The sequence below is a fragment of the Vipera ursinii genome (assembly GCF_947247035.1).
Source record: "Vipera ursinii genome assembly, chromosome: 1".
NCBI classification, from domain to species: Eukaryota; Metazoa; Chordata; class Lepidosauria; order Squamata; family Viperidae; genus Vipera; species Vipera ursinii.
In genome coordinates, this window is record NC_139512.1 from 13109112 (window position 1) to 13125571 (window position 16460).

At 44.1% G+C, this 16460-nt stretch overlaps 1 protein-coding gene and 1 long non-coding RNA gene across 2 annotated transcripts; both read right to left on the reverse strand.

Moving 5' to 3' along the window:
* Positions 1-918: 918 nt before the first annotated feature.
* LOC310632882 (perilipin-3-like) lies at positions 919-12055 on the reverse strand (the record flags this gene model as incomplete). Its single annotated transcript, XM_083350340.1, has 4 exons — positions 919-1403; positions 5562-5714; positions 9020-9213; positions 11926-12055. The coding sequence occupies 4 exons, from the start codon at positions 12053-12055 to the stop codon at positions 996-998; spliced, it is 885 nt and encodes a 294-aa protein (XP_083206466.1). The 3' UTR covers positions 919-995.
* An 87-nt stretch (positions 12056-12142) lies between these two features.
* On the reverse strand, positions 12143-16401 carry LOC310641957. Its single transcript, XR_014492821.1, has 3 exons — positions 16389-16401; positions 15127-15234; positions 12143-12172 (listed from the first exon to the last, which is right to left on the reverse strand). It is a non-coding gene; the product is annotated as an uncharacterized lncRNA (long non-coding RNA).
* Between the last annotated feature and the right edge of the window lie 59 nt (positions 16402-16460).

A 16460-nucleotide genomic window follows, 5' to 3' on the forward strand; every position in this document is an offset into this window, starting at 1 on the left:
CCTTCACCTCAACAAGTGTGGCAAGAAAAGTCATAAAATGAGGCCAAAGTCACTGAACGCATTTCTCAGCAACCTAAATTTTGGGCTCAACTGTGGTCATAAGCCGAGGACTACCTGTATATCAACTGGAGAAATAAATCAAACGCCGCTTCCAAAAGCAGAATAGCTACAGTTAGGAACCGTTAAGACAGAGGAACTCATGGCCTCAGAGTAAATGCTGTCGGGGCTTCTCCTTTGCTGGATGTCTTCAAGCAAAGGCTGGACAGCCATCTTGAATTTGAACTCCTGCCTTGAGCAGGGGTTAAGACTGGATGGCCTCCAGGGGCCCTTTCAAGGAAGGCTTCTCCCTTTCTACACCTGAATAAGAGATCACAAGTGGTGGGCATCATCTCCCAGGACTTCAGGTCAGCAAGTGGCCCCACTGTCAGGGACATCAGTGTGTTTAGTATCTCATCCAAGCAATGGCCACAAGGTCCTGCCTGCTGTCCACCGTCACCACCAGCCATGAGGTGGTAGAACATCTTCAGCTCAGCTTGAGTTGAAAGCCAGAAGAGGCCAAGTCTACCCAATAGAAGCAGGGCTCCTCAAGCTTAGCTTGAAGATGGGTGGACTTCGACTCCCAGAATTCCCCAGCCTAGCCCAGCTGGCTGGGGAATTCTGGGAGTCGAAGTCCACCCGTCTTCAAGCTGACAGGCTTGAGGAACTCCTCAAGCCTAGATGTTTAGCTGGAACAACGCATCTCCGGTTTGAGGAGATACCTGAAGGAACGTGCAGATGCTTGCTGGTTTCCAAGGGACTTTAATTGGAAACGGTGCCTGAAACCCTTCGGCTGGCCCAAGGTGGCTGACCTACCTGACCCCCAGCCCTTAAGAGACCTCCATCTCCCTCCCAGGACTTCTGGGGTGGAGCTGAAGCCCGCTAACTCATCAGTCTTTCAACGTTTGGCACCTGTGGGTCCAAGGAGGCTACGGGACTGGTGGAGGTGGGTGGGGAAGCTACCGAGACCCTGGGCTCTCTGCCTTGGCCTTCTGCTCGGAGTTGGCCCCTTCTCGCTGCCTGAGGGCGGGATGATACAACAGTTCCTTGCCTGACCGAGAAGAACTGGGTTGGGGCAGCCAGGGAGTCCCCGCATTCCTTCCCATGAATTCCAACAGCTCATCCAGATTCTCTCGGGCCGTGGCTATTTTTTGCCGGCTTTGGAGAACGATGCTGTTGGGCAGATCCTTCAGGTTAGTGCTGGAGGACAGGTAGCCCTGCATCTCCTCCAGGTTTCCGTGGATCTGAGTCACCTTCTCCTGCAGGTGTGCCGGCAGCTCGGAGATGTGCGGCAAGAGGTTGTGGTAGGTGTGGTAGAGCTCCCGGGCCAGGTCACGGGTCAGAAGTAAAGCTTTCAACTCCAGTTGCTAAGAGGAAACAAAAGAGAAAAGAATGGGGTGGGTCTCTAGCTCTGCTGGGCGGCAAGAAGCCACCCACGGGATCTTCTAATGTAGGGCTTTTCAACCTTGGCCACTTTTAAGATGGGTGGACTGCGACTCCTTGAATTGCCCAGCCACCATTCGTGGATTTCAACTCCCAGAATCCCCCAGTCAGTGTTCGTGGACTTCAACACTAGATGCCCCACCTAACATGTGTGGACTTCAACGCCCAGAATTCCCCAGCCAGCATGCTTTAGGATGGGTGGACCAATTCCCAGAATTCCCCAGCCAGCATGCTTTAAGATGGGTGGACTTCAATTCCCAGAATTCCCCAGCCAGCATGCTTTAGGATGGGTGGACTTCAATTCCCAGAATTCCCCAGCCAGCATGCTTTAAGAGGGATGGACTTCGACTCCCAGACATGCTTTAGGATGGGTGGACTTCAACTCCCAGAATTCCCCAGCCAGCATGCTTTAGGATGGGTGGACCAATTCCCAGAATTTCCCAGCCAGCATGCTTTAGGATGGGTGGACCAATTCCCAGAATTCCCCAGCCAGCATGCTTTAAGAGGGATGGACTTCGACTCCCAGACATGCTTTAGGATGGGTGGACTTCAACTCCCAGAATTCCCCAGCCAGCATGCTTTAGGATGGGTGGACCAATTCCCAGAATTCCCCAGCCAGCATGCTTTAGGATGGGTGGACTTCAATTCCCAGAATTCCCCAGCCAGCATGCTTTAAGAGGGATGGACTTCGACTCCCAGAATTCCCCAGCCAGCATGCTTTAGGATGGGTGGACTTCAATTCCCAGAATTCCCCAGCCAGCATGCTTTAAGAGGGATGGACTTCGACTCCCAGACATGCTTTAGGATGGGTGGACTTCAACTCCAAGAATTCCCCAGCCAGCATGCTTTAAGAGAGACTTCAACTCCCAGAATCCCCCAGCCAGCTTTAAGATAATGATCTCCAAGATCCTTTCCTCCATCATCATCATCATCATCATCATCATCATCATCATTATTATTGATCATCGCACAGTCAACCAGATGTTCAGACTGGATTTGGCATTTTTGTCTACCTATCGAGTCCTTACCAAGGACCTGGGATAGGCAAATGTGGATGTTTGATGGTATTACAGATCTCGTCGCAGGATGGAAGCAGTTCCTAGCAAGGCCGCCTTTTGCAATTGATTTATTTGCATTTATTGTTGTTGTTGTTGTTCTTTGGGACTTTAACCCTCAGAATTCCCCAGTCAGCATGTGACAACTTGAATGCCCTGAATTACCAGCATTTGTGCGCTTCAGCTCCCAGAACTCCCCATCCATCATGGGTGGACTTTAATTTTACAACTATATTTTATTTATTTATTTATTAGTTGGATTTATATACCGCCCTATTCCCGAAGGACTCAGGGTGGTTCACAGGGCAGTTAAAACAGTACAAAAAGAGAATAAAATGGAATTAAATTAGTACAGGCCCACAATTCCTAATAACAATAAGATTACAATTTTAAAATTAATTTAATATAATTTAATTAAATACTTTAAAATTTAAAATCCCTCGGTCCAGGCCAGACCATTCGAACAACCAGGTTTTTAAGTCCCGGCGAAAAGAGCGAAGGTCGGGGGGGCAGTCCGAAGCTCCATCGGCAGTTCGTTCCAAAGGGCGGGCGCACTCACAGAGAACGCCCTCCCCCTGGGAATCACCCGCCGGCAATCTCTAACCGGCGGAACCCTAAGGAGGCCCTCCCTGTGGGCGCGCACAGGACGATGGGAGGCTGATGCTGGTAGCAGGTGCTCCCTAAGGTGATCCGGACCCAAGCCATTTAGGGCTTTATAGGTCATCACCAGCACCTTGAATCTCACCCGGAGGGCAACTGGAAGCCAATGCAGCTCGCGGAGAAGAGGTGTTGTTAGGCATATGGTGTTAGCCTACAATGTTGGGTTGAAAATATATTAATCATAATGCTATGTCTTTAAGAAGTTAATTGGCCAATGGGTGTGTAAGTGTTCTCATGGCCATAAGAGGGAGCTAGTAACGTAGCTTCTCTCTCTCTCTCTGAATTCACTGATCTCTACTATTACTGTTTTTGCTCTGCTGTTGGTTTACTACTGTTGTAAACCTGAACTGTGTATTGACCTCTGGACCGGTAAGAAGACTTTGTATTTTGGATTACTCCTTGGACTGTTGCTATTGTGTATGACCTGGACTGTTTATTTTTGACTGTGCATTTTTGTTTTTTTACACCACCTCAAAGTAAAATACTTTTTGCTTTTACAACTCAGTGTACTCCTGTGTGTGACTCTTACTGCTCTCAGTACCCTTCCTTGTCTGTGCAACTCTTTGGTAGCACAAGGAGACCTCTGCACAACAAATTCCTTGACAGGTGTTACATGAGAGTATCGGGACACTCCCATTACTACTCGCACGGCTGCATTCTGCACCAGCTGAAGCCTCCGAGTGGTCCTCAAGGGCAGCCCCATGTAGAGAGCATTGCAGTAGTCTAACCGGGAGGTCACGAGCGCATGAGTGACTGTACGCAGGGCATCCCGGTCCAGGTAGGGTCGCAACTGGCGCACCAGGCGAACCTGGGCGAAAGCCCCCCCTGGTCACGGCTCCTATATGATCTTCCAAACTGAGCCGTGAATCCAGGAGGATGCCCAAGTTGCGAGCCCTATCGACGGGGGGTAACACCTCACCCCCCATCATTAAAGACTAACATTGAACCTCAACTTTTTGCTTTTCAATATTAGTATAAACTAGCCATTTCTATAACAACAAATCAATCCTAATCAGTAAAACCCAAAATCGAAGTCTCTTTTTCCCCCCCACCTCAAGCGCAAAGTCCAGAAGCGGTCCCCATGTAGAAACATAAGTACTTAATATTATTTCCTTTAATCAAAACAGTCAACTTAGCCATCATGCCTCCGTGCTCTTGGTTCTTGCTTAATATTGAAAATACCGCCTTTTAGAACTTGATTCACAGCCTTAATATATTTAAAGGTTTCAACCATGCCCTTTTATTTCTGTCCTCCAAATTTGTACATAATTCAGTTCCTCCAATCTCTCCTGATAGGTTTTGTCCCTCAGACCATGCGCCATTTTTCTTGCCCCATCTCTGGACTCGCTTTACCTCATCAATATCTGTTTTTTTAAGCGAGGTTTCCAGAACTGGACACGGTACAGGTGATCCTCAACTTACGACCATCCAAATTTAAGTTGCTAAGTGAGACATTTGTTAAGTGCCCCATTTCACGACTTTTCTTGCCACATTTGCTAAAAGGAACCACTGCCGTTGTTAAATGAGTAACCTGTTTGGTTAAGTGAATCTGGCTTGCCCATTGACTTTGCTTGTCGGAAGGTCGCAAAAGGGGATCACATGACCCCCCCGGGATACTGCAGCTGTCGTAAATGTGAGTCTGTTTCCAAACATCCGAATGTAAATCGCGTGACCATGGGGATCCTGCAAAGGTCGTAAGTGTGAAAAAGGGTGCCGTCACTTTTTCCAGGACTGTTGTAACTTCGAATGGCCACTAAGCGAATAGTTACAATGGCACTGAAAAACGTGACTTATGACCGTTTTTCACAGTTACGACCTTTTCAGCATCCCCACGATCAGCTGATCAAAATTCAGGTGCTTGGCCGTGGGTTCATCTTTACGACCGCTGCTGTGTCCCAAGGTCACGTGATTCCCCCTTTTGCGGCCTTCAGACAAGCAAACTCAAGGGGGGGAGGGAAAGCCAGATTCATTTAACAGCCGCGTTACTAACTTAACTGCAGTGATTCACTTAACAACTGGGGCAAGAAGAGCCGTAAAGTGAGGCAAAGCTCCCAAGCGTCTCATTTTAACCACAGAAATGTTGGGCTGAATTGTGGTCATAAGTCGAGGACTAAGCTGTATTCCAAATGGGGTCTGATTAAAGCCAGGAGGGCAGCCATGCTGAAGTGACCTGAACCCAGCCTTGTCCATCCATCGTCCCAAAAAAATGGAGGAAGGAAATGAATCGCAAAGTCCTGGATACTTGCTTTGACTTTCTTCGCCTTCCTTCAAGTTTTCTTCTGCTCTGCCCTCCCCCACCCACCACATCCCACCGATGACCACTAATAAAACCTGGACCCACTTGGCTTTACTGTTCTATCAAACTACCTCGGGCAGTAAAGAAAAGGACTCTTTGGCCATCCCCGATGTTGGGTTTGTGTTGGGTGGACACTGGGATGCATTCCATTGAGTCCACAAGTTAGACAACCGCTGGGGCACGTTGGATAAGGTGGCGCTCCCAGTGGTCTGGGCATATTCCACCTGCAAAGAGAGGAAAAAAGCTTTAGTACAGCTAGTCCTTTCCTGGTCTCCAAGATCACTGCAGATGGGGACTGTAGCCAAGAAATTAAAAGACGCTTACTCCTGGGGAGGAAAGCCATGGCAAATCTAGACAGCACACTAAAAAGCAGAGACATCACCCTGCCAACAAAAGTGCGCATAATCAAGGCTGTGGTCTTCCCAGTTGCAATGTATGGCTGTGAAAGCTGGACCATAAGAAAGGCTGAGCGCCAAAGAATTGAGGCCTTTGAACTCTGGTGCTGGAGAAGACTCCTGTGAGTCCCTTGGACTGCAAGGCGATCAAACCGGTCAGTCCTAGAGGAGATCAACCCTGACTGCTCTTTAGAAGGCCAGATCCTGAAGCTAAAACTCAAATCCTTTGGCCACCTAATGAGAAGGAAGGACTCACTGGAGAAGAGCCTAATGCTGGGAAAGATCGAGGGCAAGAGAAGAAGGGGACGACAGAGAAGGAGGTGGCTGGATGGAGTCACTGAAGCAGTAGGCGTGAGCTTAAAAGGACTCCAGAAGATGGTAGAGGACAGGAAGGCCTGGAGGAACGTCGTCCATAGGGTCGTGATGGGTCGGACACGACTTCGCAACTAACAACAACAGCTAGTCCTCTACTTACGACTGCCCAAAGTGTGAAAGAAAGATTGCAGATAGCCCCCAACTTACAACAGCTCATTTAGTGAGAAATGTGACTTACGAACATTATTCACACTTAACGACCATTGCAACCTCCCTTTCGTCACGAGGTCAGGATTGAGATACCTGGCAGCTGACTCATTATTTATGAGGGTTGCAATGTCGCTGGGAACGTGGGATTCCCCTTTTGCAGCCTTCTGACAAGCAAAAGTCAGTGGGGGGGAAGCCAGGTTCACTTAACAACCGTGTTACTAACTTAACTGCGATTCCCTTAACAACTGCGAGAAGAAAATTCGTAAAATGGGGCAAAACTCACTTAACAAAATGTCTCGTTTAAGTTTAAGTTTAAGTTTATTTGATTTCTATACCGCCCTTCTCCCGAGGGACTCAGGGCGGTTCACAGGGCATATATAAATAGCAGTACAAAAATTAAAAAGAAATTAAACCAATGCCCAATTAAAATGCAACAACAATAAAATAGTAAAAAAGAAACCCATTAAAAAACCCATATTCCCCATCAGGCCAGACCAGCTAGTTCAAATAAGTGGGTCTTCAACCCGCGGCGGAAGGAGCGAAGGTCCGATGCCATCCGGAGCTCAACCGGCAGTTGGTTCCATAGTGCCGGGGCACCCACAGAGAAGGCCCTCCCCCTGGGGGCCACCAGTCGACATTCCTTGACAGGAGGCACCCTGAGGAGGCCCTCTCTGTGGGCACGCACAGGGCGGAGGGAAGTCGATGCCGGCAGCAGGTGTTCCCCGAGGTACTCCGGACCCCTGCCATGTAGGGCTTTGAACACCATTACTAGTACCTTGAATCTCACCCGGAAGGCAACTGGTAACCAATGCAGCTCACGGAGCAGAGGTGTAACGTGGGAGTATCGGGAAACTCCCAAGACAACTCTCGCGGCTGCATTCTGTACCAGTTGGAGCCTCCGAGTGGTCTTCAAGGGAAGCCCCATGTAGAGAGCGTTGCAGTAGTCCAGGCGAGAGGTCACGAGCGCATGAGTGACCATACACAGAGCATCCCGGTCCAGATAGGGCCGCAACTGGCGCACCAGGCGAACCTGGGCAAAAGCCCCCCTAGTCACGGCCACTATATGATCTTCCAAAGTAAGTCGTGAATCTAGGAGGACTCCCAAGTTGCGAGCCCTATCCACAGAGGGTAGGGACAACAGAAATTCCGGGCTCCACTGTGTTTGTAGGTCGAGGGCTAAGTGTGTTCAGCTCAAGAATGAGTCCGTTGCCAGGGATGATAATATAGGTATTCCTCGACTTACGACCACAAAATTTCTATTGCTAAGCGAGACCTTACAACCTTTCTTGCTACAGTTCTTAGGTAAATGCAGTTGTTAAATTGGTAACACAGTTGCTAAGTAAATCTGGCTTCCCCATTGACTTTGCTTGTCAGAAGGTCTCAGAAGGTGATCACGTGACCCCAGGACACTGCAACTGTCATAAATATGAACCAGTTGCCATGTGCCTGAATTTTGATCACATGATCATGGGGATGCTACAATGGTCGTCAGCGTGAAAAACAGTCATAATCACTTTTCCAGTGCTGTCGTAACTTTGAATGGTCACTGAATGAACTGTTGTAAGTTGAGGACTCCCTGTATGATGGTGGTGAACTTTGAAACAATAGAGGACATATGATAGCAGAGAACTTTGGAATAAGGATAGAGGAGATGAGAGGGTGAACTTTGAAACAAGGATGAAGGACATATGATAGCAGAGAAATTTGGAATAAGGATGGAGGAGATGAGATGGTGAACTTTGAAACAAGGGTGAAGGATATATCATAGCAGAGAAATTTGAAATAAGGATGGAGGAGTTGTGATGGTAGAGAACTTTGAAACAATGATGGAGGACATATCATAGCAGAGGACTTTGGAATAAGGATGGAGGACATACGATAATGGAGGACTTTGGAATAAGGATGGAGGACAAATCATAGCAGAGAACTTTGAATCAAGGATGGAGGACATTTGATAGCAGAGAAGTTTGGAATAAGAATGGAGGATATGTGGTGGTGAATTTTGCAACAAGGACAGATGATAATGGAGGACTTTGGAATAAGGATGGAGGACGTATCATAGCAGAGAACTTTGAAATGATGGAGGACATATCATAGCAGAGAACTTTGAAATAAGGACGGAGGACATATGATAACAGAGGACTTTGGAATAAGGATGGAGGTCGTATCATAGCAGAGGACTTTGGAATAAGGATGGAGGACATATCATAGCAGCGAACTTTGAAATAAGGATGGAGGACATATGATAACAGAGGACTTTGGAATAAGGATGGAGGACATACAATAACAGAGAACTTTGGAATAAGAATGGAGGACATATCAGCAGAGGACTTTGGAATAAGGTTGGAGGACATACGATAACAAAGAACTTTGAAACAAGGATGGTGGACATATGATAGCAGAGAAGTTTGGAATAAGAATGGAGGATATGTGGTGGTGAATTTTGCAACAAGGACATATGATAGCAGAGAACTTTGAAACAAGGATGGAGGATATACGATAACAGAGAAGTTTGGAAGAAGGATGGAGGACATATGATGGTAGACAACTTTGAAACAAGGATGCGATGGTGGTGGGGCTAGCCTCTTCCACCTCCCCCTCAGACCTACCATCTCTAAGATCTGATCAAGCAGTGAGAGGTTTTCGTGTGTATTCTGACGCGCTGTCTTGATTTGGTGCAACACAATTTTGAAGGCCCGGTTCCTCAGCTGCGTCGAAAGCGAGTTGATCCTCATAAAACAACCTTCCTTGCAAAGATCCTGCACAGACGTGTCCACTTCCCCAGCGGTGGAGTTGGAAGGGGCTGAGAAAACACAATTACACATTTCCTTGATACGGAAGCATCAGTGTGAATTTTGCCAAGGGTCGAGGTCTTTGGTGTTTAAAAAGAATTTATGTTGAACATCACATCACAGCGCTGGGCGGTCACCTGATGTAATAGTAGAGATAGTCCCTGACCTATGACCGTAATGAAGCCTGCCCGTTGTGGTGGGTTTGTTCTATCAGTCATAAAACAGGTTGGTGATGTGACCGATCCAATTTTAGGACCTTTTTTTTCTGATAGTCTTTAAGCAAATGCGGTGGTCGTTAACCAGCCGCCGCAGTTATTAAGCAAATGCCGTGGTCATTAAGTGAACCAATGATTCACTATGGAGAGGTTTTGCCCCAAACTGAAAATGTTGGTTTTCAGCAAAACTGTAATAAAACACAGTCACGTGACCATGAGAAATTGCAGATGGCTATCAATGCAACCATATTACCGAATACCTAAAATTACCGGTAGCTCATGTGACTATAGAGGGGACTTGACTTTGAATCCAGGTTGTAAGTCCCCTTGTCAGTTTCTACCATATGCTGGCTTGTGCTTGGCTACCATGAAGTGGCAGTCTGCCATGAATTCTGAGGAGGGAGGATGGAGGAAGAATGTTTGGGGGAAAACGAAAGTAACTTCTCTATCTTCCTCAGATGTTGCTCCAAGGTCATCTGGGTGGGAAAAGAAGGCAACTACATACGGTACCAAACTATGCTTGAAGGGATCATTCTGAAAACATTCTTGCTTGAACCTGATTGGTCAGGGGTGTGTGTGTGTGTGTGTGTGTGTGCAATGAGAAGCAGTTAAGGGAGAAAAGTTGAACTTAGGGGTTCGGGCGCTTGCTTCTTAATTCTGGCTTTGCATTACTTCCAATAAAAATATACCTTTCCCAATAAATGAAACCAAAGGTCGTTTTTATTTAGAAGTTTAAGTTCTGGTAAGTCTGACGCTCCTTTTTTTGGGGGGGGGTGAGTTGTAATTTTGATCTCTAAGTGACTGGTCATAAGGTGAGGATTACCTATCTGTGGGAATGACCTTGGAAGACTTGAGGAAGGGCTCCTCAGAAGCGTGTTCTTTTTATTTTGTATCTGGATGGCATTTTTTTAACTAATGTTATATTGAGCATTAATTGGGTAAATTTAGTAATTATCTGTCCATTTATGAATACTGCCTTTGCTGGAAATACAACTTGGTTTTAATTTTTTAAATAAAATCTAGGGATAACCTCCCATCAGCTTAAGGAAATGGCAGAAACTTTTAAAAATATTTAAAATAAAATTAACTGTATGCGTATATGTAGGTAGTTATGTGTAGAGATAGATGTTAGATGATGATAATGATGAGAGAGAGAGAGAGAGAGAGAGAGAGAGAGAGAGAGTAGGTAGGTCGATGAATGGTAGAGATAGATGATAAATAGGCAGACACAGACAGATGATAGATAGGATAGGTATAGAGATCAGAAACTTAAAATATTTAAAATAAAATTGTGTGTTGGTAGATATGTGTAAGATAGATTAGATAGATAGATAGATAGATAGATAGATAGATAGATAGATAGATAGATAGATAGATGATAGATGATAGCTAGCTGGATGGATGGATGGATCAATCGAACTGTTAAAATATTTAAAATAAAATTAACTATGTGTAGAGATAGATGGATGATAAATAGACAGACAGACAGACAGACAGACACACACACACACAAACACACACACACACACACACAGAGAGAGAGAGAGAGAGAGAGAGAGAGAGAGAGAGAGAGAGAGAGATGAGAGATGAGAGATAGATCACAAACTGTTAAAATGTTTAAAATAAAATTAACTGTATGTGCATATGTAGATAGGTATCCGTGTTTCCCTGGAAATAAGACCGGGTCTTATATTAATTTTTGCTCCAAAAGATGCATTAGGGCTTATTTTTCAGTTAGGACTTATATTCGGGGAAATACGGTCCTAAATGCGTGTCCGTCTGGCTGACGATCTTAACTGGGGCTTATTTTGGGGGTGGGGTTAATATTACGAGCATCCTGAAAAATCAGGCTGGGGCTTATTTTCCAGTTAGATCTTATTTTCAGGGAACCAGGGCATGTGTAGATAAATGTGAAGATACTGTAGATATAGAGATAAAAATAGAGATGTTTTTGTTCTCAAGAGGGTTTTTTTTTGTGGAAAACCTTGACTAGAATGGACCCATTCTCAAACTGTTGCCAGCTCTTGCCTTACCTCCATAGCAAATGTTTGTAAATGTTTGGAAATGTCTCTCTACCCCAGAACATGGTAAACCTTTGAAGGAAACATCTCAGACACCTAGAGAGGTGGCAAGGAGAATCTTCCACAGACTCTTTGGTGAAGAGTTGCTTCAAGTCTGGACCTAAGCAGAGTACCCACAAATTGTCCCCCCACCACCACATGTGTCCGTCAGCTCCCACCCTGATGAGGTTCTTCACTAATGGCTTATCTAGCAGAGCTTCAGTTGCCCCAAAGAATTGGCTGAAACCTACTTCTGAAGCTCCAAAAAGAACTGGAAATATCTGTCAAAGGAGCTGGCCTACTCCGTCTGGGAACCCGCCCCAGTCAAGATTACCCATAAGGCTAAGAAAGGGTTTTGAAAAGGTATAAACACTGGAGGAAAAACGAAGAGTTAGGAGCTGTGTCACGAGACTCTTCATCTCCAACTACTTGGAGACCCGTTTCTCACCCTTGTTAGACTCTGGTGCTGGAAGGTAATAATTCAGCCATTCCTCTGATTTACTCAGGGCCCGCTCAATGGTGTCCGCAAAGACCTGTCCCACGGGCGATACCACGAATGAGCTGAGGCTGGTGGCCATAGCTGAAGTAGTTTCCTTTCCAGAGAGAGAAGATATCTCCTCGTTGGTCGCCTTCTCCTTCCCTCGTTGGGATAAGAGTCTCCCCTTGTGGGTCACCAAAATGCTCTCCGCTTCTTCCTTCTTGGGCCATGGATGGAAGCAAGACGGACAGCAGGGAAAGGGAGAAGAGACATGAAGGACGGGGTTGTGAGTAGCTGGATGGTTGATCTGGTTGACGGGTTGAGCAGCGGGTTGGACCAGAGGACCTCCAAGGTTCCTTCCAGCCCTGTTATTCTAAGCGACCAAGGTGCTTTTTTGAAAAGGCAAGTGGATTTTGTTTGTCCTTGAAGAAGTTTCACTTCTCATCCAAGAAGCTTCTTCAGTTCCGTTCTCCAGAACTGAAGAAAGGTTGTTGGATGGGAAGTGAAATGTACAAACATCCAAATTTGGATATTATTATTATTATTATTATTATTATTATTATTATTATTATTATTATTATTATTAATAATAATAATAATAATAATAATAATAATAATAATAATAATAATAATAAATATTATAAATAATAATATAATAATAATAATAATAATAATAATAATAATAATAATAATAATAATAATAATAATAATAATAAATACCATCAAACATCCACATCTGCCTATCCCAGGTCCTTGGAAAGGACTCGATAGGTAGACAAAAATGCCAAATCCAGTCTGAAAATCTGGCTGACTGTGCAATTATTATTACTATTATTATTATTATTATTATTATTATTATTATTATTATTATTATTATTATTATTATTATTATTTTAAGCCAATTGCAAAAGGCAGCCTTATTAGGAACTGCTTCCATCCTGCGACGATATACCATCAAGCATCCATATCTGCCTATCCCAGGTCCTTGGAAAGGACTCGATAGGTAGACAAAAATGCCAAATCCAGTCTGAACATCTGGCTGACTGTGCGATGATCAATAATAATAATAATAATAATAATAATAATAATAATAATAATAATAATAATAATAATATAATAACAACAATAACAATAACAATAACAATAACAATAATAACAATAATAACAACAATAACAACAATAACAATAACAACAACAACAACAACAACAACAACAACAACAACAATAATAATAATAATAATAATAATAATAATAATAATAATAATAGAGTTGGAAGGGACCTTAGAGGTCATCTAGTCCAACCCCCTGCTAAGGCAGGAAACCCTATACCATTTCAGACAAATGGCTGTCCAGTCTCTTCTTAAAAACTTCCAGGGTTGGAGCATTCACAGCTTCTGGAGGCAGGTTGTTCCACTGGTTAATTGTTTTCACTGTCAGGAAGTTTCTCCTTAATTCCAGGTTGCGTCACTCCTTGACTACTTTCCACTGTGTGATGGTGGGGATGCTGTAAATGTGAGGACCGTTATAAGTCCCCTTTTTTTCAGTACTGTCGTAACAAATGATTGCTAAGCAAATGGCCGTAAGTCGAGGACTAACGGGCTACGTTGGTTATTCCGCCTGTGTAGGTCAACACTTCATCTGATATTAAATACAGTATCTGACATCTAGTAGAATCAGATAGGGCTGAAGAAAATTCAGGTAGTTCTCGACTTACGCCCCAAATTGACCCCAAAATGTCCGTTGCTAAGCAAGACGGTTGGTAAGTGAAATTTGCCCCATTTTACGACCTTTCTTGCTGCATTTGTAGCACAGTTGCTAAGTGAATCTGACTTCCCCATTGACATTGCTGGTCAGAAGGTCGCAAGAGGGGATTACAGGAAGTCCTCCACTTACGACCACAATTGAGCCCAAAGTTTCTGTCGCTAAGCGAGACAGTTGTTAAGTGAAATTTGCCCCGTTTTATGACCTTTCTTGCCGCATTTGTCACGTGAATGAGGGCAGTTGTTGAGTTAGTAACCCGGTTGTTAAGTGAATCTGGCCTTCCACCCGTTGCCCTTGCTTCACAGAAGGTCGCAAAAGGGGATCACTTGATCCTGGGACGCTGCGACCGTCATAAATATGAACCAGTTACGAAGCATCCGAATTTTGATTACGTGACTGCAGGGCTGCTGCAACCATCATAAATGTGAAGCATGTCAGATTTTCCAGCACCGCTGTAACTTTGAACCATCGCTAAATGAATGGATGTAAACTGAGGACTTTTTGTACGATTGCAGGATGGAAACAGAGTCCTACATCATAAGGACTCTACCCAGTGGAACAGCTTTGCCCCCAGGAATCACTGGAGATTTTTAAGAACAGACAGTCACCTGTCTGAAATGGTATAAGTGGCTGGACTAGAAGACCTCCAAAGTCCCTTCCAGCTCTATTCTATTCTATTCTATTCTATTCTATTCTATTCTATTCTATTCTATTCTATTCTATTCTATTCTATTCTATTCTATTCTGTTCTGTTCTGTTCTGTTCTGTTCTGTTCTGTTCTGTTCTATTCTATTCTATTCTATTCTATTCTATTCTATTCTATTCTAATTTTCCATTCCATTCCATTCTATTCTATTCTATTCTATTCTATTCTATTCTATTCTATTCTATTCTATTCTATTCTATTCTATTCTATTCTATTCTATTCTATTCTGTTCTGTTCTGTTCTGTTCTGTTCTGTTCTGTTCTGTTCTGTTCTATTCTATTCTATTCTATTCTAATTTTCCATTCCATTCCATTCCATTCCATTCCATTCCATTCCATTCCATTCCATTCCATTCCATTCTATTCTATTCTATTATTCTATTATTTTCTATTCTATTCTATTCTATTCTATTCTATTCTATTCTATTCTATTCTATTCTATTCTATTCTATTCTATTCTATTCTATTCTATTCTATTCCATTCCATTCCATTCCACTCCACTCCACTCCACTCCACTCCACTCCACTCCACTCCACTCCACTCCACTCTATTCTATTCTCAATAAAGAATTCTATTCTATTCTATTCTATTCTATTCTATTCTATTCTATTCTATTCTATTCTATTCTATTCTATTCTATTCTATTCTATTCTATTCTATTCTATTCTACCCAGGTGCAGTTTTGGGAAATGAGTCTGAAATACCTTCGTTTCTGTTTGAGTTGGTGCTTTGGTCTCTGGATGATGCATCGTCGCAATTTCTTGCATGATCGTATGAAGCCCCTTTGGGACCATCTCAAAGACAGGTTTGGTCTGGTGGAGAAGACAAAAGAAGTCAGCTTCTTGAAGGACCAGATTGTTACGGAGTGTGAATGTTGCTTTTCAAGAGAATTTTCATTTCTTTCACTAGCTACATACTTTTTTAAAAGAGGATGGTGGTCAAATCCAGAACTTTCTCCGTTTGCCCTTACTGAGTTATATGTAAAGATATGGCTACATGTAAAGATTCCGGTCATGGAGAAGACTGGATGTCCCAAAGGTGTTTTTTTTTCAGGAGGACTTCTTGTTTTTCTTTGAAGACGTTTGGCTTCTCCTCCCAGAAGCTTCTTCAGGTCTGACTGGATGGTGGGGAAGGGAAGGATTTATATGCCCTGCAGACAGCTGGTCATTTGCATCCTTTTAGAGAGTCGTTGTGGCCACTTGGAGATTTGTCTATGTCCTCAAGGTCAGCTGAGTGGTGTAGCCCTCTTTCAATGGAGAGGGAGGGATACAATATCATCTATCTCCAGTCTACAAAACAGTCATTTCAACAGCTCCAAGAAGGCTCCACACCCATTTGCACCACTCAAGTGACCCGGTGGACACATATAAATCTCCAAGTGGCCTCAACGACTGTCTAAAAAGATGCAAATGACCAGCTGTCTGCAAGGTGTATAAATCCTTCCCTTCCCCACCATCCAGTCAGAGCTGAAGAAGCTTCTGGGAGGAGAAGCCAAACGTCTTCAAAGGAAAAACAAGAAAGTCCAGTGGCCTCTTGAAGAAGCATCTTTGGGGCAACCATGACCTGGATTGATGGAGAATCTCCACAAACATTCAGAAGACTGGATAGAAGTGGGCCCAGGGGGGTTCGGAAGACGAGACAAGAAAAATGGGTGGAAATAACCAGGAAACAGATTTTAGAGGGCTGCGAAGGCAATATCCACAATGGATATTATGGATCAGTCAGTGGACTAGATTGCTCTCAAAGATGGTTGGCTGGAGAAGTTTCAACTGATGCTTGAGGCCATCTGCTTGGGATTCTGGAGTCATGGATTCCTGGGATTTGAACTAGATGACCTCAGAGATCCCAAATTCCCAACTCTTCCTTCCCATGATTCTGGGAGAACATTTCAAACAATAAGAGCATCTCCAAGGCCCAACTCATGATTTTATGAGCCTGAATTTCTCAAAGGGAGGGAACGCCACACCTTCTCAAACAATATATGAAGGACTGAGCCTTCCTCAAAGGAAGTTGGTTGAGGAGTCTTTGTTTCCTGCGG